Source organism: Dreissena polymorpha, chromosome 15 (assembly GCF_020536995.1).
Source record: "Dreissena polymorpha isolate Duluth1 chromosome 15, UMN_Dpol_1.0, whole genome shotgun sequence".
NCBI classification, from domain to species: Eukaryota; Metazoa; Mollusca; class Bivalvia; order Myida; family Dreissenidae; genus Dreissena; species Dreissena polymorpha.
The window spans coordinates 35708267-35729942 of NC_068369.1; the positions used below are offsets into that span (position 1 = coordinate 35708267).

General features: G+C 37.5%; 1 protein-coding gene across 1 annotated transcript in view; it reads right to left on the minus strand.

Annotated features, from left to right (window-relative positions):
* Positions 1 to 21676, minus strand: part of LOC127859684 (uncharacterized) — a 32929-nt gene that overhangs the window by 7359 nt on the left and 3894 nt on the right. The window contains exons 3-18 of the mRNA XM_052397191.1: positions 15248 to 15357; positions 13534 to 13774; positions 13048 to 13227; positions 12540 to 12659; positions 12082 to 12110; positions 11439 to 11593; positions 8667 to 8826; positions 7415 to 7529; positions 7005 to 7149; positions 6133 to 6295; positions 4741 to 4855; positions 3748 to 3895; positions 2640 to 2802; positions 1939 to 2053; positions 682 to 829; positions 140 to 296 (exon numbers count right to left, since the gene is read on the minus strand). Of these exons, the coding sequence (XP_052253151.1) occupies positions 140 to 296; positions 682 to 829; positions 1939 to 2053; positions 2640 to 2802; positions 3748 to 3895; positions 4741 to 4855; positions 6133 to 6295; positions 7005 to 7149; positions 7415 to 7529; positions 8667 to 8826; positions 11439 to 11593; positions 12082 to 12110; positions 12540 to 12659; positions 13048 to 13227; positions 13534 to 13774; positions 15248 to 15357 (2264 nt within the window). The remainder of the gene's footprint in view (positions 1 to 139; positions 297 to 681; positions 830 to 1938; positions 2054 to 2639; positions 2803 to 3747; positions 3896 to 4740; positions 4856 to 6132; positions 6296 to 7004; positions 7150 to 7414; positions 7530 to 8666; positions 8827 to 11438; positions 11594 to 12081; positions 12111 to 12539; positions 12660 to 13047; positions 13228 to 13533; positions 13775 to 15247; positions 15358 to 21676) is intronic.

The following is a 21676-nucleotide window of genomic DNA, read 5'->3' on the forward strand; positions in this document are numbered from 1 at the left end:
GAAAAGACAATCTGCAGTTGACACATGCGTAGTTGCCGCTATGTAGTCTAACACTTAAGCTCAAAAATCAGTTTTCGCAAAGATATAGCAATAATATTCCATAGATCGATATAGTTATGAATGTGAGAAGTATTCGAACATGTTGCAGTAAGATGGGGTCTTGCAGCTTCTGAGCCCGATGGGTGGGTAGCAGTGTGAACGCGTCGTCACTGGGAACAAACATGGTGAACGTTTTACTCGTGTCATTCAGGATTTGTTTCAGAGACGGAATGGCATCGAGAATTCCAGCCATAACCCTAAAAAAATAGCAAACGTTGTTAAATAATACTGTTTTCATAAAATTAAAAGACAGCGTACTGATACTGTTCGATACTTTCAGTTATTTAACAATCAACTCGCATTATTAGTTTTAAGACAATGTCATATTAATAACGCCCGTATTATAGATATCATTACTGATTAACGCAACATTCAAACTACTTGACTTAAAAAACGCTTTCGAAGTGACTCAAAACATTTTCATTCGATACGATGTACAATGTACAGTAGTCTCACCAGCTTAATGATTATACGATCATGAATACACATCTGTGCGCTTTGAAAATGGATTGTTTTCCATCATATGTGTTCGTGGATTAACGTCACAATTATTAGTAGTGTTTTAAGACATTATTAGCTTACCCAAGACCGGGTTGCACCGCCATTTCGTCCACAATGTTTCTGGTCGGAAGGTGCAGGAGGTTATCTGTGATATGTAAGACGCCGTTAGAACACCAGATGTCCTCGATGACTACAGTAGCGCGAATCCGACTTCCGAATATGTACAAACCTGGAAGTACAATTGCAAACCAGTCAACGATTGAAAGTGACAAAATAAGTTCATAAAAAAATCAATGCCTTTGTCCATGGCCAAATTGTAATGGCATGGTCAATATTTCAATAGATAAATTTAAATGTCACTTTTAATAGCCATAAGTTCAATGTTATTATCAATGATATTTCCAATAGCCGTAATTTCAATGGTATAGTCAATAGTCATAATTTGAATGTCACTTTTAAAAGCCATAATTTCACTTCCATTGTCAATAGCTATAATATCATTGATATTGCCAATAGAAATTATTTCAATGACATGCTCAATAGCCTATGTGTGCGTAAGTCATTATAATCCAATAAGTAAGCCCGATAATGTACAAACCTTAAATTGACTACAACAATACATTAAGTCACATACATCTAAAGATTTGCTTCTAGCTCAACATGGGCTTAATTGATGTTTCTTGCAAACTTTATACATTGGAAATCTTTATTATCGAAAAATGACACAAGTTATCGAATACCACAAGGGTTTTCCAAATAAAGCCATTTGATTTTATATCATTCATGTAAAATGTGTCTAATATTCAATGCTCTAAATCAATTACAATGATATACCAGCTTATGTGTTTGGTATATCAGAGTATTGGAACTATTTATACAGGGTGCAGAATCACGTGACTTTGTTGGATTCCCAATTAAACGTTAATGGATGTAAACACATCGGTAAGTGCTGCTTTTTTCCAACTTTTTAAATTAAGTTTTCTTAAGAACTTCATTAAGTGCATACAATACAGATTGTTATGCTGCTTATGACAATGTGAAATACACCAAAATTACATTATTTAATAAGCCTGTGTTTGTATTAAAAAAGTACATGTATACTTCACGATTATGCTTCACGCAACGTGAAATTTTTTCACCGATTTCAGACGTATTCAAGGATTTATTACCACACCTTAAGATATCGAAAAATACTGCAAAAAACTGTCTTTTATTCACTGAAAATTTTTGCAAAATAAAGTTATTTACGGTATGTTTACAGTATGTCCAGCTCGTGTGTAAATCCCTGAAAACCCCGTTGATTCTGCTCCCTGTATGTGGTGCTTTTTAAGACAATACCTGTCTCGGTTTGATGCAGTGTGATAGTTTTGCCCGTTAACGTAGGGACCTCCACCTCGCCCGTTATTTGGGTGGAGCTCAGAATAACCCCGGGTACAATTGATCCATGCAGCGCCTAAATCAGAGAAAAAACATGTCAAACTGTAGTAGGATTAGTTATAAAGATAGCGTATACTGCCTTGCTATATGAGCTACCTTTTATAGCGATGCGGTAGAGTGTCTGTCTGATTAAGAATCGGGAGGTCCCGGGTTCAATCCCGATTGTGGTTTGGATTTTTCTGGCTGGGTTACAAAACGATGTTATATTATAATGTATCATTTTGTATCTTCCATACACACGTTTGTTGCAATGTAGCTGATCAAGCGGTCATCTTCATTTAAATTGATGCACCGTCTTTAATGCATTTTTTTGCCATAGTAACCCACCATATTGAAAATAAGCAATACAGAAATGTTCAAAGGCGTGCTAAATAACCTTATATTAATAAAACATAACAACAAAACTAAACGTACTATTTCGAAAACATAAAACTGTTGTATTATTATAATCGCTTGTAAAGAGTTTGACTTGTTAGCAAAATGTAACACTCACACACAGCTTTACTTTATTCTTAAATAACGCCTGTTCACCCAGAAAACTGATTGCAATATTGTCCAGTAGAAAACAATACTCAAACTATGCAATATCTATGCGTATTTACTTCGAGTATCAAATTGTAGTTGGCCGTAAAATGTTTGAACGTGTCGCTAGGGAGATTGTTCAAGGCAGCGTCGCTTATCAGGAACACCGTCATGGGTCCATTTCTTGTAGCATTCAATGTCGCCATTAGGTCCTGGTTCTTGCTAATCAATTGCTTCATATTGCTATAACAACACAGTCAGTATTATTTATTATATGGAATCAATAGACATTAAGTGACTAAATCTCAACATTAAGTTTACGTACGGTATGCTTAGCTTCGAAGATAAACAATCTGAAACTGTACCAACATGGGAAAAAAACATATTTAAGGCAATTAACCGATTTCAAAACTTTCTTACACAGCAAATAAATATTTTGGACACGGGACATCAACCAGACACACACATGCACGTGAATAAAACCGAAGTCATCGCCTTGGAACAGTCAATGCAAGCCATACGAAGTTTCAAACGTTTTTATACGGCTACACATACAATATCGGAAACACTAAGCAAAGAGATATTCCTTTAATCTGGTCTAACAGTACCGAAACACAACACAAGTTAATAGCGCTCGATTAGTCATTGTCGACTCGGGTACTACTTATAAGTACCCCGGGTACTCTAATCAGACAACAACGTACCCCGGGTGCGGAAAATATACTTATTCCCGCCAACAATCCGATGTAGTTAAACATTACGAAAAAAACATTCCTCAACATGCTTTTTTGAGTATAAATGTCGATAATATAGAGGCCATTTTTCAGAATATTGACCTAAATATGAAAATAATTCATTGAAAAAATGACCCGACAACAACCAATTTAGTGTTAGTATTCCCGGGAACTGTTAAGTATATTTTTCGTACAAGCGGAACATTGCAGTATACTTTAGAGTACCCTGGATACTTGTAAGTAGTACCCGAGCCGACAATGACCAATCGAGCTTTAATAGCGTACACCTTCACGCAAATAAGAACGCAATGTACAACACTGAAAACATAACACATGCTAATAGCGCATACCGCCACATTGGTGCACAAAGGTACCATGTGACATTGAAATAAGAAGGCAGATGGTACCTTTTTGACCCAATATTGCCATACCTTTTTGCAAATAAATCACTGACCTCAGCTGGTTGTTTCCCATTATTGCGTCCCAGATGGTGAAGTCACGCTGGAAGAGAACACTGTTGACGAGATGTATGACGCCGTTGGTGCAACCGATATCCGGCTCGGTCACCTTGGCACGGACACCACCGCCTTCCACGTACACGACTGAGGAGAGGTGGAGAAAATGATATTTAGTGTAAACCTATTTATTTTAGCGCGAGTGCATAACAAGCCTTACGCTTATTGAAACGCTCTCTATTAAGTTCCTGGATAAATACAGTAGTTGCTGACTTTGGTGGAGGTCTAAATAATGATTATAAAGTGGAGATCGAACCCATGACTTCCCGGTCGCACCACGCTTCGGCGACATTTTAAGAAAATGATATTTGATGCCAGATTTTAAGACGACCCTATCGTGTCAGCATACTCAACACACGTTTATTGTTAGATAGCGCATTATTTTTTTAATATCAGTCCATAAAAAGACTTAGTAAGTCAGCATATAAGTAATCAAGTCCTTCAAGCTAGTATTATTTCATTTAGGTAGGAAATGAATAACTTTTATACATCAGAACAGTTTAATTGCAACCAAATTCTATTTCATAAATACGTTTCTCTCAACAGTCACTGTTGTTGCGATTGAGATTTCTTTCATTAGTCTATGATAAATAAACAGTTCTGTACGAAATTAAATAGTATGTATTGTTTCAAAAGCAATGACAGTACCAATGCTTTATACATGAACATATTTATATACGAAATAATGTGTATACAGAAATGGGCTTAATGCATGTACTTAAAGCCTCGTCCCATATTAGCCTTGGAGTCCGCACAGGATGATCTATGAAAGCCACTTCCCTATTAATTGGATTTTGTTTTTAAAGAAGCGGCAGTGTTTAACAAAAATTGTCGTCCCTGATAAGCCTGTGCGACTGCGCAGGCTAACCCCTGACAACACTTAACGCAGGTTCATTAAGCCCTTTTTTCCAGGACGAGGCTCATCCGTATACCATTTTGAATCTTCTTCACGGTCAGTATTGCGCCGTCTGCGGTCGTGAATGTGTCCCCGTCTTGGAAAGAATCGATGTCCCGCTCTGCATACATAATAAGGTGGTCCCGGAATAACTTAAAGAAAAGCATACCGATAATGTTTGGTGTGATCAGATAATTATTCAGTTTATAATACCTCAATAATAGTTATACACTCTGGTCATAAAACGTTTCTTAACGAATTTGTAGTGCATTTTCACTGTTCGTTTGTTTGCTTAAATACATTTAATAGCACGTGAGTATGCGTTTAAACAAATTTTCACATTCGGAAAACATTTTCTACCGTAGAAATTAACTTGCACCCAACTATAAAAGTAACAGCAAAACTCTTAGATAAATCAGACATCTATCAAAAAGCACGTAAAAGACAGTGTAGAAGTAATATAAAATAACATTTAATATGTGTACTATTTCCGTTTAACAGTTAAATGCATTTACAAATGTATGCATAGTACGCAGTTATTTTCAATTGTCTACCATGTAAAATTGTTTATCATGCATTAGTATCTACTATATATATTAATCTGTTGATGAACGGTGTGCAGCGGGATGTCCTCGACAAACACATACCTATTGACGAGGTAAAGTAAATGTATAGAACGGAAAAATGCATTCTCATAGATGTCCATGAATATTGAATGTTCTTTTTGCGTACAGAATGTATATCGTGAAATATGAGTTGATACAACGATTTCTTAAGGGAGTGACGACAGTGCGACAATACGATGGCGACAGTGCGATAGTACGTTGGCGACAATGCGATAATGCGATGACGACAGTACGACAACGCCATAGTACGATGGCGACAATGCAATAGTACGATGGCGACATTGCGACAATACGATGGCGACAGTGCGATAGTACGATGGCGACTATGCGACAATGCGATAGTGCGATAATACGATGACGACAGTGCGACAATACGATGGCGACAGTGCGATAGTACGATGGCGACAATCCGATAATACGATGACAACAGTACGACAACGCGATAGTACGATGGCGACAATGCGATAGTACGATGGAGACTTTGCGATGATCCGATGGCGACAGTACGATATAACTATCGCAGTGTCGCCATCGTACTACCGCGTTGTCGCAATAGTGCTATCGCATTGTCCCATTGTCGCCATCGTATTATCGCATTTTCGCCATCGTACTTTTGCACTGTCGACATCGTATTGTCGCACTGTTGCCATCGTATTATCGCGCTATCGCATTGCCGCATTATCGCCATCGTATAATCGAACTGTCGCCATCGTACTATCGCACTATCGCATTGTCGCCCTCTGGATTTTAATGTGTAACCACGATGGCCTTAACGGTATTCCGTATAAAGTAACATTACTCACCCGAGAAACGTGAGTCCCATTATTGTCTATTGAATATTGTTTATTTTGTGGCAGCTTTGCAAAGGCGTCGTCTGTTGGCAGGAACAGCGTCATATTGCGTGTTTTATCCGTGAGTTTGGTCACGATTTCCGCGTCCAGACTGTGAAGATTGCCTTGTATAAAACTGCAATAGACATTGCCTTGTATAAAACTGCAATATAAGATTGCCTTGTATAAAACTGCAATATAAATTGCTTTAGCATAAATGATTGTGGAGCGAGTTCTTTTTTTAATAATCGTTTATGAACAGTTATTTTTCATAATGGTTTACACGCTCTACGCGAAACATGTGTTTCGTATGGTTAACATAGTCATAAAAATTGATTGTTTCAAAGATTTTTTTAGATAGCATATATTTATATCCACGTTTTCTATCGTACACTTTATATACTTTATGTTATAACAAGTAACTCGTCATCGATTTTACGAACGATAATGTTATCTGGCATTCATGTAGCATGATAATTCGGTTATTGCCCTTGATAACGAAGTTCGCATCCAACAGCTTGTTTGCTTATCCTCGGTTTGGGAAAACTGCACTTAATGCATGTGCGTAAAGAATCGTCCTAAATTAGCCTGTGCAATTCGGAAAGGCTACTCAGGGACCACACACCCCGCTTTAATTAGTCCCGGTTCATTAGCGGCAAGTTTCCTCACTGATTAATCAAGGACGACTCTATACGAATATGCATTTGAGCAAAAAAATTTCAGCACGAGATTCTTGGTAAATAAACCTGGTTACTTTACATTTACAAAATAATTGCAGTGTGCGCTTCAAGTTTATACAAAACCAGACCCGATTATACATTATATTAAGATAGGCCATACACTACCTTATTTTTTGTTGATGTTCGATCGTCTGCCGCAAGTTTCTGTACACAAAGAAAAGCAGGTCGTCAATAACGTGGATGACCCCGTTCTGTACCGGGATGTTCGGCTGCACAACACGGGCTCGAACCTTATTGTTCGACAGGTACACTGCAACAAGGCAAGGAAGATTGAAATTATTTAAGCGCGTATAGTGTCGTTCCAGATTAGCCTATGAAAATATGCAGAAAAGAAAAAATGCAATCAAAGCTGAAAGCTAATTTGGGACGGCGCTCATTTATTCGAATATCTATACAGTTGTTGCTAATTGCGTTTTTAAATTTCTAAACAGCGAAACAGAAGTCTTGAATACGTATTGAATATAAAGTATTTTTGTTGTTTTGTGTCTGTTTGTTTACTTATTTAAAGCTTATACCATCGGATCCAACGCGGTAAAACTTCAGTATGCCCGCCTTTGCTGGGTAGTTGGGAATAGTTCCCATCCTGGGGATATACACCGTTTCGTCCTCGATCGTGTGGGCCCAAAATACCTACAAATCAAACAAAGCTATTGGACAATCTTCTGCGAAAATTGGGCTTATTGCATGTGCGCAAACTGTCGTCCCAGGTAATCCTGTGCAGTCCGCATAGGCTGAACAGGAACGACACATTCCGCTTTTATGATATTTATCGTTTAAAAGAAGTATTTCATAAATGAAAAATTGTTATTGTAAGAAAGTGTTTTCTTTGCGAAAATCCAGTTTAAATGTAAAGTATCGTCCCAGATTAGTCTGTCCGGATTGCGCAGGATAATGTGGGACGACACTTTACGCAAATGCATACAGCCATTTTTTTCCAGGACAAGGTTCAATAAATAATACCAACACGTTTTCAACAGTTATTCTTCATCTTATTACCAAACTTTTTACTTTTTTATTTAGTAAAATTGTTCAATCATAACTTAAAACAAACGGAATGAATTAGTGTTACAAAACTTGGGTTCTACAACAGCCATGCAAAATGTACTTTGATAAATGCGAAAATAAATATTGTAAGTTTGCGTTTTAAATTGTGTCTTCATTATAGTTCAAAATACATGTAATTGTCGCCCTGTGCGCACGTTTGTTTAACAAACGTCTTCATGATTTGATTTATAAGCATATGAACTGGTTGTGCATATACAGTTTAATATACTTATATTATTCTCTAAAGTAACATTAGGCCGAATGTAATCAATAGAATCAGACATAATATTTCTAAAATACTAGAGCCTACCTACGATTGCTGTGACAAAAGCTCGATTACTACTTCACTAAAAATATACTTAAACGTTCCCGGAAATTCTAACGCTTAATTGGTCGTTGTCGGCTTTTTTCAAATTAGTTATGTTCATATGTATGTCAATATCTTGTAAAATTGCCTCGATATTATAGATTCTCATGCTCAGAAAGAATGTTGAGGCAGGTTTTTTTCAAAGAGAATTGTGTTTCGTTTTACGATTTGGGGCGGGAATAAAACTCTGGTACAGTCTTAATTGGCCGGGTACGTTTCAGTATTTTTTCCGTACCCGGGGTACATTTAGTATACTTAAGAGTTCCCGGGGTATATTTAAAAAATACACGAGTCGACAATGGCCAATCGAGCGTGACACAATGGTGCGAATACACTAGACGCAAACGGGTTCTTACCGATTTCAGCAAAGCCGTATCATTAAACAAAATGTCCTTGCCAAAGTCCGGCATTATGTTGATGTCGGAATCATTAGGAGCAAACACGGTGAAGCGATTCGTTGAAGAGTTCGTTGCAGACTTCAGTTGCAAGTCTATGATAGATGCCAACCTAATTGATCTGTAAGATAAATCACAAGTACAGAATTTATTAATTTTATACAATATACAAGCACAAAATATGAAAGTGACATAGAGAAGTCCATTGTCAACAGAGTATACAAAATAATAGTTTTAGAAACACACTTATAAATATTAAGTCAATGATAGAAGCCGCCGCAATTAATCTGCAAAATAAATACCAAGTCAATGATATATGCCGACCTAATTGAGCTGGACAATGAATACCAAGTCAATGATAGATGCCAACCTAATTGAGCTGGACAATGAATACCAAGTCAATGATAGATGACAACCAAATTTAGCTGGACAATGAATACCAAGTCAATGATAGATACCAACCTAATTGAGCTGGACAATGAATACCAAGTCAATGATAGATGACAACCTAATTGAGCTGGACAATGAATTCCAAGTCAATGATAGATGGCAACCAAATTGAGCTGGACAATGAATACCAAGTCAATGATAGATGACAACCTAATTGAGCTGGACAATGAATACCAAGTCACTGATAGATGACAACCTAATTGAGCTGGACAATGAATAAAAATTCAATGATAGATGCCAACCTAATTGCGCTGGACAATGAATACGCAATGCTTTAATATGACGTAACTGTGTAATATGCATTGTGCGAGTTTCAAAAATGCATGCATAATATTATAATAGGATTGTCCCATACTGCGGCTAACATTTGAACATAAAAATACTCATACCCAGTTACAAACAATGCTGAACCATTTCATGTCAAAATGGTTGTGTCTTAAAAAATTATCGGTTGATATTGTTCGTGATTTTTAAAGATTTGTTTTTACCGTCAGATTTTGAGGGATAAGTGGCGTTTCAAAACTCTTACATATTCCGAGATACGTCTTTTACATGAGTATAACATATGTTTATATTCACACATAAATTATATATAGTATTCGTATGTATTATGCTTACGAAAGATATGTGTATGTATTTCTAATATTAATACTGAAAATGCAACAAGTGTTTCTCTTTCATGTGAATTCCAGAGTTCGTGTGGAAAAATATTTTCAGCGTTTTTTTTCTAAAACACAACACTTTAATTCCATTTACTAGAAGGCAAACATCAATTAGCATATGCACTTTAATCTGTTCACAAACCGTCTTGATTTATTTTAAATATACAAAAAAAAATCGAAAAATGTTCCTCGCTAGGAATCATTGTCTTGCAGTTTATAAATCTGTATCTTAAATGACTGTCTGGAAACAACATGTGAAATTACACACAATACAGAACCCAGTCTTACAATATCATATGTTCCCGAAATTTTGAGCTTAACCATAAACTCAAATGTGTCTTTTATATCCTGAAAGGTGCTTCCAGACACTCGTAATATCGCTTTTATTGCCCGCAGTCTCTTACGAGAAAGCGTTACTAAACATCTTATTGCAATCAAGGGAGATAATCGTGTTAAAACATTTGATAATGAAAACCAAAGCAATCTTTCCCGACAACAAAACGTTTGAGCAGCGGTGCTTAAAAGAATGTGTAAATATGGCGTTTCAGATACTCGTACGTTAATGGCGGCGTCCAATTTCCAAATTACAGACACTTTTTACAGTTCCATTTGTTAATTTGCTCCGAGTGGCCTACGATAAGCAAGTTTGTTCCGGAGTGTGTTGGTATATTTACATTTGCGATGCTGCTACTATTTAGGGACTAGACCATCATTTGATTTGTATTATAACAATATGTAATTGTATTTGATAACTTAATTCAAAGTTCGTCTAGATACTTTTTTTTCAGCGATTTTATTCAAAGGTTTAAATTATGTACAGTAGCTATACATTCATTTTTATTATAAAAATATGTAATTGTAGTTGATAACTTAATTCAAAGTTCGTTAAGATACTATGTTTTCAGCGATTTTATTCAAGGTTCAAATTATGTAGCTATACATTCATTTGTTTTATAACAATATGTAATTGTAGTTGATAAGTTAATTTAAAGTTCGTTAAGATACTATTTTTTCAGCGATTTTATTCAGAGGTTCAAAGTATGTAACTATACATAAATTACACAATGGTAGCGCTGTTAATTGATTTCTTTGAGAAATACATCAAAACAAAAGCAGGAGTGATGCTATGATTAATATTTTAAGTAATTAAAGAGGATACCCGATTAATTATATGAACATGCCAATATAGTATAATGTTAACTTTGGCATAAGTCCAAAGTAGAACGTTCTTTATTTTTACTATTGCATGCAACGGAAGCCCTTTACAGGTGTTTTATTTAATTTTCACACATTTAATGAATCACAATTTAAAATAATTTATTTGTTTAAGCATTAATGGCACGAACTGGCAAATATGCATTGAATTTGAAATGGCTTCTTATCTTTACAGATTAGAAGTCGCGGTAGTGGATATTGTGTCCGCCTAGCGACCTGAAACTCACGGGTTTGATCCCCACTGCGACAGCATTGTTTAGATCGCCTCCAAATACGCAAAGTATTGGTTCTACTTTTAGATACGGACTCGAGAGCGTTTCAATAAGAAATCAGCCATCAACGCAAGCGAGATATAAAAAAACACACAGAGGTTAAACTTATCTTTACAGCAAATGCATGTTCTTACTGAAATGAAAACCTCTGTATGTCCGGATGTTCCAGATAATCTGCGACCGTCTTGTTTGACTGTATTGGTATCAGGAACCTGTCCACCAGGTGAACTATTCCGTTGCTCGCCTGAATGTCTGCCGTCAGAATCCAGGCTCCGTTGACGGTGTGTACCTATATCATAAAACATGTACGAGAGTGTATCTATATCATAAGACATGTACGAGAGTGTATCTATATCATAAGACATGTACGAGAGTGTATCGTTATCATAAGACATGTACGAGTGTGTACCTATATCATAAGACATGTACGAGTGTGTACCTATATCATAGGACATGTACGAGTGTGAACCTATATCATAAGACATGTACGGGTGTGTACCTATATCATAGGACATGTACGAGTGTGAACCTATATCATAAGACATGTACGAGTGTGTACCTATATCAGAACACATATACGAGTATGTACCTATATCATAAGACATGTACAGGTATGTACCTTTATCATAAGACATGTACGAGTGTGTACCAATATCAGAAGACATGTACGAATGTGTACCTATATCATAATATCATAAGACATGTACGAGTGTGTACCTATATCAGAAGACATGTACGTGTGTGTACCTATATCATAAGACATGTACGAGTGTGTACCTGTATCATGGGAAATGTACGAGTGTGTACTGGTATCATAAGACATGTACGAGTATGAACCTATATCATATGACATGTACGAGTGTGAATCTTTTTCATATGACATGCACGAGTGTGTACCTATATCAGAAGACATATACGAGTGTGTGCCTATATCATAAGACATGTACGGGTGTGTACCTTTATCATAAGACATGTACGAATGTGGACCTATATCAGAAGACATGTACGAATGAGTACCTATATCAAAATATCATAAGACATGTAAGAGTGTGTACCTATATCATAAGACATGTACGAATGTGTACCTTTATCATAAGACATGTACGAGTATGTACATATATCATAGGACAGATACGTGTGTGTACCTATGTCATAGGACATGTAAAAGTGTGAACCGCTATCATGAGACATGTACGAGTGTTTACCTATATCATAAGATATGTACGAGTGTGTACCTATATCATGAAACATGTACGGGTGTGTACTGGTATCATTAGACATGTACGAGTGTGCACCTTTATCATAGGACCTGTACGAGTATGTATCTATATCATAGGACAGGTACGAGTTTGTACCTATATCATATCACATGTACGTGTGTGTACCTATATCATGAGACATGTACGAGTGTGTACCTATATCATAGGACATGTACGAGTGTATACCTATATCATAGGACATGTGCGAGTGATACCCTATATCATAGGGCATGTACGAGTGTGTACATATATCATAGGACAGGTACGAGTGTGTACCTTTATCACAGGACGTGTACGAGTGTGTATCTATATCATGAGACATGTACGAGTGTGTACCCGTATAATGAGACATGCACGAATGTGTACCTATATCATAGGACATGTTCGAGCGTGTACCTATATCATAAGACATGTACGAGTGTGAATCTATATCATGGAATATGTACGAGTGGACCTATATCATGAGACATGTACAAGTGTGTACCTATATCATAAGACAGGTACGAGTGTGTACTTTTATCACAGGACATGTATGAGTGTGTACCTATATCATAGGACAGGTACGAGTGTGTACCTTTATCACAGGACATGTACGAGTCTGTACCTATATCATGAGACGTGTACGAGTGTGTACCCGTATCATGAGACATGTACGAGAGTGTACCTATATCATAGGACATGTATGAATGTGTACCTATATCATGAGATATGCACGAGTGTGTGCCTATATCATAGTACATGTACGAGTGTGTACCTTAATCATAAGCCATATACGAGTGTGTACCTATATCATAAGACATGTACGGGTGTGTACCTATATCATATGATATGTACGAGTGTGTACCTATATCATAGGACATGTACGAGTGTGTACCGTTATCGAAGGATATGTACGAGTGTGTACCTATATCATAGGACAAGTACGAGTGTGTACATATATCATAAGACATGCACGAGTGTGAACCTATACCATAGGACAGGTACGAGTGTGTACCTATATCATAGGACCTGTACGAGTGTGTACCTATATTATAGGACATGTACGAGTGTGCGCCTATATCATAAGACATGTACGAGTGTGAACCTTTATCATAGGACATGTACGAGTGTTTACCTATATCATAGGACAGGTACGAGTGTGTACCTATATCAATAGACATATTCGAGCGTGTACCTATATCATAGGACATGTACGAGTGTGCACCTATATCCTGGAATATGTACGAGTGGACCTATATCATGAGACATGTACAAGTGTGTACCTATATCATGAGACGTGTACGAGTGTGTACCCGTATCATGAGACATGTACGAGAGTGTACCTATATGATTGGACATGTTTGAACGTGTACCTTTATCATAGGACATGTTCGAGTGTGCACCTGTATCATAGGACATGTACGAATGTGTACCTATATCATGAGATATGTACGAGTGTGTGCCTATATCAAAGGACATGTACGAGTGTTTACCTATATCATAAGACATGTACGAGTGTGTACCTATATCATAAGACATGTACGGGTGTGTACCTATATCATAGGATATGTACGAGTGTGTACCTATATCATAGGACATGTACGAGTGTGTACCTTTATCGAAGGATATGTACGAGTGTGTACCTATATCTTAGGACAAGTACGAGTGTGTACATATATCATAAGACATGCACGAGTGTGAACCTATACCATAGGACAGGTACGAGTGTGTACCTATATCATATGACCTGTACGAGTGTGAACCTATATTATAGGACATGTACGAGTGTGCACCTATATCATAAGACATGTACGAGTGTGAACCTTTATCATAGGACATGTACGAGTGTTTACCTATATCATAGGACAGGTACGAGTGTGTACCTATAACATAGGACCTGTACGAGTGTGTACCTATATGATTGGACCTGTGAGAGTGTGTACCTATATCAAAGGACATGTACGAGCAATGTTACCTGCACAAATTAAAGTTGAGCCTCGCTCTGAGAAAACGGGATGTAATACATTGGCGTAAAGTGCCGTCCGCATTGTGACGACAATTTCCGCCTTTAATGTATTTTTCGTTTTAAAAGGACGTCTAACTGTGTCGTCCCTGATTAGTCTGTGCGGATTGCACAGGCTGATATTGGATGATAATTACGCACAGTCATTAAGCCCTGTTTTTTCACAGTGAGACTCATAAAGGGAAATGTAGAACTCATCAATCTAACATCGAATACTCCACGTCATTGATTTAATTGAAAACTCTTCAAATGTTTGAATCAAAATGCCTTAATCCATGTGTTTAAAGAGTTGACATAAAACACGAGTACCAATTTTATGAAAACCGATTGTCTCCGTAAGCCGTAAGCGTTTGATTCAATCGAGCTAAACAAACGATCCTCTCTCTTGGAAAACCGGGTGTAAAGTGTCGCGAAGATGTAACACTTAATATGTGCGCAAAGTGTTGTCCCAGATTAGCCTGTGAAATGTTAATCAGGGACAAAACTTTCCGTCTGAACTGGAGTTTCGCTAAGAACATTCTTCATTTAAACGAAAAATACAGAAGATGCGAAAAGTTTCGTCCCTGATTAGCCTGTGCGGACTGCACAGTTTAATATATGACGACATTTTACACACACGAGTTAAGCCCTGTTTTCCCAGAGCCTGGCTCAAATGATTCTTAGGTAGAAGGCCGTCACTTACAATAGAGTCTCCGTAGTTGTAACTTCCAAAGAAGAGCCGCCTCTGTCCTTCTAGAGAAGTCATCACGGATTTCCGTGAGGACATATCAGCTACAGTCGTCACCGATTCCGCTAAAACACACAGGTTCATTGAGATATCTGGCTGTTCTGTTTGCATTAAAGTAACATAAATTCTCAAAATCAACAAATATTTCGGAAAAAGTTTCGTAAAATAAATTGAATCCTTAAAACTTCAGTATTCTTTATAGCAATAGCCAAATTTTCAACGCTAGATGTGGTTTGGTAACAAAAATTTTACGAGATACACAATGCTCGTTTGTATGTTTTGTGCGAAAATATAGTCCTTGTTATTTCCAGACACGATATCCTTATATTAACGAGCGAACGCAAGACTGGCTTCTTGCAGAGTCGGAAGAATGACGTTTTCATTGAGGGTGTAACGGTACTCCGTGGGACGGTATATCGTAATAGTCTCCCTCGGTACGGTTCACGATACGCCTCCGTGTCCGTACGGTAGGGCATTTTCCATGACGTATTTCGAGGGAAGTAACTGTAGCTCGCCCAAAAAATGGCGGAAGTTGAATCGAAATCACACTCAGGTAGCTTCAAATAAAAAATATGAAATCATTTTGTGTTATCAGTAGGAAAGTGGTAGGCGTTTATTTCATATAAACATTTGCTTTATATCACGACTTTAGTCGCTACGAATTTCCTAAGCAGGAGCTGTAATTTTGTGATTCCGCTGAGAATTTCGCAAATTCTTTGAAACCATTAAAATTAGATTTCAACCACTCAAAAAAGTGCGGTGTCGCCTACGTCATGAAACAAGGTGCAATATTTGACTGGTTCTAAGAATTGCGCTTGGAGTTTTTTACGGCACAAGCAAAGATAGCCAATTCGACTAGTTGGTAAACATGTTTAATTTTTTAAGTTAAATAATATATCGAAGTAAAATAAAAAATAAAGCAGTCCGTATTTTTTACACATATTCATAGTTTCGTGTTCATGTTTAATCAAAGTTTTAGATTTGTAAATAATAATAACTAATTGTCAATTCGTGTACTTTAATGACATTATATGGTATTTTGTATATTGTATGACACATATGTAGAGGTCTTTAAACAAAATTGAAAAATGGTTTAAAATGGTTTGTATGTTGTTTCAATCTGACGATACGTATCGCGATACGTATTGTATCGTACACACTGTACCGCGATACGTATCGTATCGTAACGTGAGCGTATCGTGACACCCTTAGTATTCATGAGAACTGCGTTGTGCTTCCGAAGCTTCCCGAAGCCAATCTCGCGTTCGCTCGTAAATGTTCAGATATCGTAGCCGGAATTTCACATGGAATATATTGTGACACAAAAAATAAAAAACAACATTTTATATCGCATTAAATATATGTTACCAGACCACATCTAGCGTTGACATTTTGACCATTGCTATACGGAACATTGATGTGCATGTGTTTGACTTTATTTTACGAAATATAAGGCAGTTCACTTTTAAAAAACGCGTTATTGTTCGATGTCGGCTGATGTCGGCAATCATCGTAGAGTGTATTCGAGTCTTTACGGATAAGTCGTCAATTTCGGTTTACTACGTTTTCTTCGTTGAAAGGGTCGGTTTTCATTGGAAATACGTATTTTAACAGTTTATTCAAGATTGTAGGTATAATTAGTGTTGTGTTGAAATATATCGTTGGATGAGTATTACGTTTAACGTTTAATAAATGCTTGCTTGGATATCCGTTATCATACAGCTATAGCCATTCGCATGAAATCAACGAATAAATCACCCCAAACACCGACAATGACGTTAATCAATACACATACACAAGGGACGGTTATTACATATAACCTCCAGGCTTGTCCATTATGTAAATATCAGAATTTCAATTCCGACCAGCTGTATTGGCCGCCAGAGGACACAGAACGAATCATTCATTAGCGCAATCCCAAACTAATTGTCGCTATTTGTACTGTGTGTACACGTTCTGATTCATAATGGCAATCCCAAACTAATTTTCGCTATATGTAATGTGTGCGCACGTTCTGATTCATAATGGCAATCCCAAACTAATTGTCGCTATATGTAATGTGTGCGCACGTTCTGATTCATAGCGCAATCCCAAACTAATTGTCGCTATATGTAATGTGTGCGCACGTTCTGATTCATAGCGCAATCCCAAACTAATTGTCGCTATATGTAATGTGTGCGCACGTTCTGATTCATAGCGCAATCCCAAACTAGTTGTCGCTATTTGTAATGTGTGCGCATGTTCTGATTCATAGCGCAATCCCACACTAATTGTCGCTATATGTAATGTGTGCACACGTTCTGATTCATAAGCGCAATCCCAAACTAATTGTCGCTATATGTAATGTGTGCGCACGTTCTGATTCATAGCGCAATCCCAAACTAATTGTCGCTATGTGTAATGTGTGCGCACGTTCTGATTCATATCGCAATCTCAAATTAATTGTCGCTATTTGTAATGTGTGCACACGTTCTGATTCATAAGCGCAATCCCAAACTAATTGTCGCTATATGTAATGTGTGTACACGTTCTGATTCATAAGCGCAATCCTAAACTAATTGTCGCTATTTGTAATATGTGCGCACGTTCTGATTCACAAGCGCAATCCCTAACTAATTGTCGCTATTTGTAATGTGTGCGCATGTTCTGATTTATATGTGCAATTCAAAACTAATTGTCGCTATTGATAATGTGTGCGCACGTTCTGATTCATAAGCGCAATCCCAAACTAATTGTCGCAATTTGTAATGCGTGCGCACGTTCTGATTCATAAGCGCAATCCCTAACTAATTGTCGCTATTTGTAATGTGTGCGCACGTTCTGATTCATAGCGCAATCCCAAACTTATTGTCGCTATTGATAATGTGTGCGCACGTTCTGATTCATAAGCGCAATCCCAAACTAATTGTCGCTATATGAAATGTGTGCGCACGTTCTGATTCATAAGTGCAATCCCAAACTAATTGTCGCTATTTGTAATGTGTGCGCACGTTCTGATTCATAGCGCAATCCCAAACTAATTGTCGCTATTTGTAATGTATGCGCATGTTCTGATTCATAAGCGCAATCCCAAACTAATTGTCGCTATATGTAATGTGTGCGCACGTTCTGATTCATAAGCTCAATCCCAAACTAATTGTCGCTATTTGTAATGTGTGCGCACGTTCTGATTCATAGCGCAATCCCAAACTAATTGTCGCTATTTGTAATGTATGCGCATGTTCTGATTCATAAGCGCAATCCCAAACTAATTGTCGCTATATGTAATGTGTGCGCACGTTCTGATTCATATCGCAATCCCAAATTAATTGTCGCTATTTGCAATGTGTGCGCACGTTCTGATTCATGAGCGCAATCCCAAACTAATTGTCGCTATTTGTAATGTGTGCGCATGTTCTGATTCATAAGTGCAATCCCAAACTTATTGTCGCTATATGCAATGTGTGCACACGTTCTGATTCATAAGTGCAATCCCAAACTAATTGTCGCTATATGTAATGTGTGCGCACGTCCTGATTCATAAGCTCAATCCCAAACTAATTGTCGCTATTTGTAATGTGTGCGCACGTTCTGATTCATAGCGCAATCCCAAACTAATTGTCGCTATTTGTAATGTATGCGCATGTTCTGATTCATAAGCGCAATCCCAAACTTATTGTCGCTATTTGTAATGTGTGCGCACGTTCTGATATATATCGCAATCCCAAACTAATTGTCGCTATTTGTAATGTGTGCGCACGTTCTGATTGATATCGCAATCCCAAACTAATTGTCGCTATATGTAATGTGTGCGCACGTTCTGATTCATAAGTGCAATCCCAAACTAATTGTCGCTATATGTAATGTGTGCGCACGTTCTGATTCATAGCGCAATCCCAAACTAATTGTCGCTATATGTAATGTGTTCGCACGTTCTGATTTATGAGCGCAATCCCAAATTAATTGTCGCTATATGTAATGTGTGCGCACGTTCTGATTTATGAGCGCAATCCCAAACTAATTGTCGCTATTTGTAATGTGTGCACACGTTATGATTCATAAGCGCAATCACAAACTAATTGTCGCTATTTGTAATGTGTGCGCACGTTCTGATTCATATCGCAATCCCAAATTAATTGTCGCTATATGTAATGTGTGCGCACGTTCTGATTCATAGCGCAATCCCAAACTAATTTTTGCTATTTGTAATTTGTGCACACGTTCTGATTCATAGCGCAACCCCAGCTAATTTTTGCTATTTGTAATTTGTGCACACGTTCTGATTCATAGCGCAATCCCAAACTAATTGTCGCTATTTGTAATTTGTGCGCTCGTTCTGATTCATAAGCGCAATCCCAAACTAATTTTCGCTATTTGTAATTTGTGCACACGTTCTGATTCATAGCGCAACCCCAAACAAATTGTCGCTATTTGTAATGTGTGCGCATGTTCTGATTCATAAGCGCAATCCCAAACTAAGTGTCGCTTTTTGTAATGTGTGCACACATTCTGATTCATAAGCGCAATCCCAAACTAATTGTCGCTATTTGTAGTGTGTGCACACGTTCGGATTCATAAGTGCAATCCCAAACTAATTGGCGTTATTTGTAATGTGTGCACACGTTCTGATTCATAGCGCAATCCCAAACTAATTGTCGCTATTTGTAGTGTGTGCACACGTTCGGATTCATAAGTGCAATCCCAAACTAATTGTCGCTATTTGTAATGTGTGCGCACGTTCTGATTCATAGCGCGATCCCAAACTAATTGTCGCTATTTGTAATGTGTGCGCATGTTCTGATTCACAAGCGCAATCCCAAACTAATTGTCGCTATTTGTAATGTGTGCGCACGTTCTGATTCATAAGCGCAATCCCAAACTAATTGTCGCTATTTGTAATGTGTGCACACGTTCTGATTCACAAGCGCAATCCCAAACTAATTGTCGCTATTTGTAATGTGTGCGCACGTTCTGATTCACAAGCGCAATCCCAAACTAATTGTCGCTATTTGTATTGTTTGCGCACTTTCTGATTCATAAGTGCAATTCCAAACCAATTGTCGCTATTTGTAATGTGTGCGCACGTTCTGATTCATAAGTGCAATTCCAAACTAATTGTCGCTATATGTAATGTATGCGCACGTTCTGATTCATAATTGCAATTCCAAACTAATTGTCGCTATTGATAATGTGTGCGCACGTTCTGATTCATAAGCGCAATCCCAAACTAATTGTCGCAATTTGTAATGTGTGCGCACGTTCTGATTCATAAGCGCAATCCCAAACTAATTCTCGCTAATGATAATGTGTGCGCACGTTCTGATTCATAAGCGCAATCCCAAACTAATTGTCGCTATTTGTAGTGTGTGCGCACGTTCTGATTCATAAGCGCAATCCCAAACTAATTGTCGCTATATGTAATGTGTGCACACGTCCTGATTCATAAGCGCAATCCCAAACTAATTGTCGCTATATGTAATGTGTGCACACGTCCTGATTCATAAGCGCAATCCCAAACAAATTGTCGCCATTTGTAGTGTGTGCGCATGTTCTGATTCATAAGCGCAATCCCAAAATAATTGTCGCTATTTGTAATGTGTGCGCACGTCCTGATTCATGAGCGCAATCCCAATCTAATTGTCGCTATTTGTAATGTATGCACACGTTCTGATTTTAGCTATAAGACCGTTAAAGCATGGTATATGCTTCAAGCGTATAAGTTGTGCAGTTTTTAAATGTGGCTATACTTTTTAAATTTCTACATACACTTTGCAATTTGCAATATGATAACATCTTAACGTAGGCTTAAAAGTCGGTATACCCGAGCGTTCGTTGTAACATGATAAGTTTTTAATCCAGCAAACGTTGCCATGTTTTATGGATAAAAATCTGTTCGATGGTAAGGTCACAATAAATTTAACTGCTAATGAAGCGTAAAATTAAATATTATGTGAAAATAAATACAATACACGGATGCACTATACCATGAAGGAACAAATCGATTATATAAATGCTATTAAATACTTATCACGTTAGTAACGACGAATATATACAATTCTTTTACGCTGAATCTTTGATTTAATTAAAAAAACGAGACATAATTATATAAAAGCTTCGTGTAGTTCTTACTTTAGTACAAATGCCTACGGTAAGTGTCGTGTCCACTCATGCTGTGGCTGTGTCGTGTCCACTCATGCTGTGGCTTCACAAAACGGTATTACATATGAGCCGCGCTCTGTGAAAAGTTTAATGCATGTGCGTAAAGTGTCGTCCAAGATTAGCTTGTGTAGTCCGCACAGGCTAACCAGGGACGACACTCTCCCCCTGAACTCGATTTTCGCTAGGAAGAGACTCTTTAAACGAAAAATATCATAAAAATGGAAAGTGTCGTCCCTGATTGTTCAA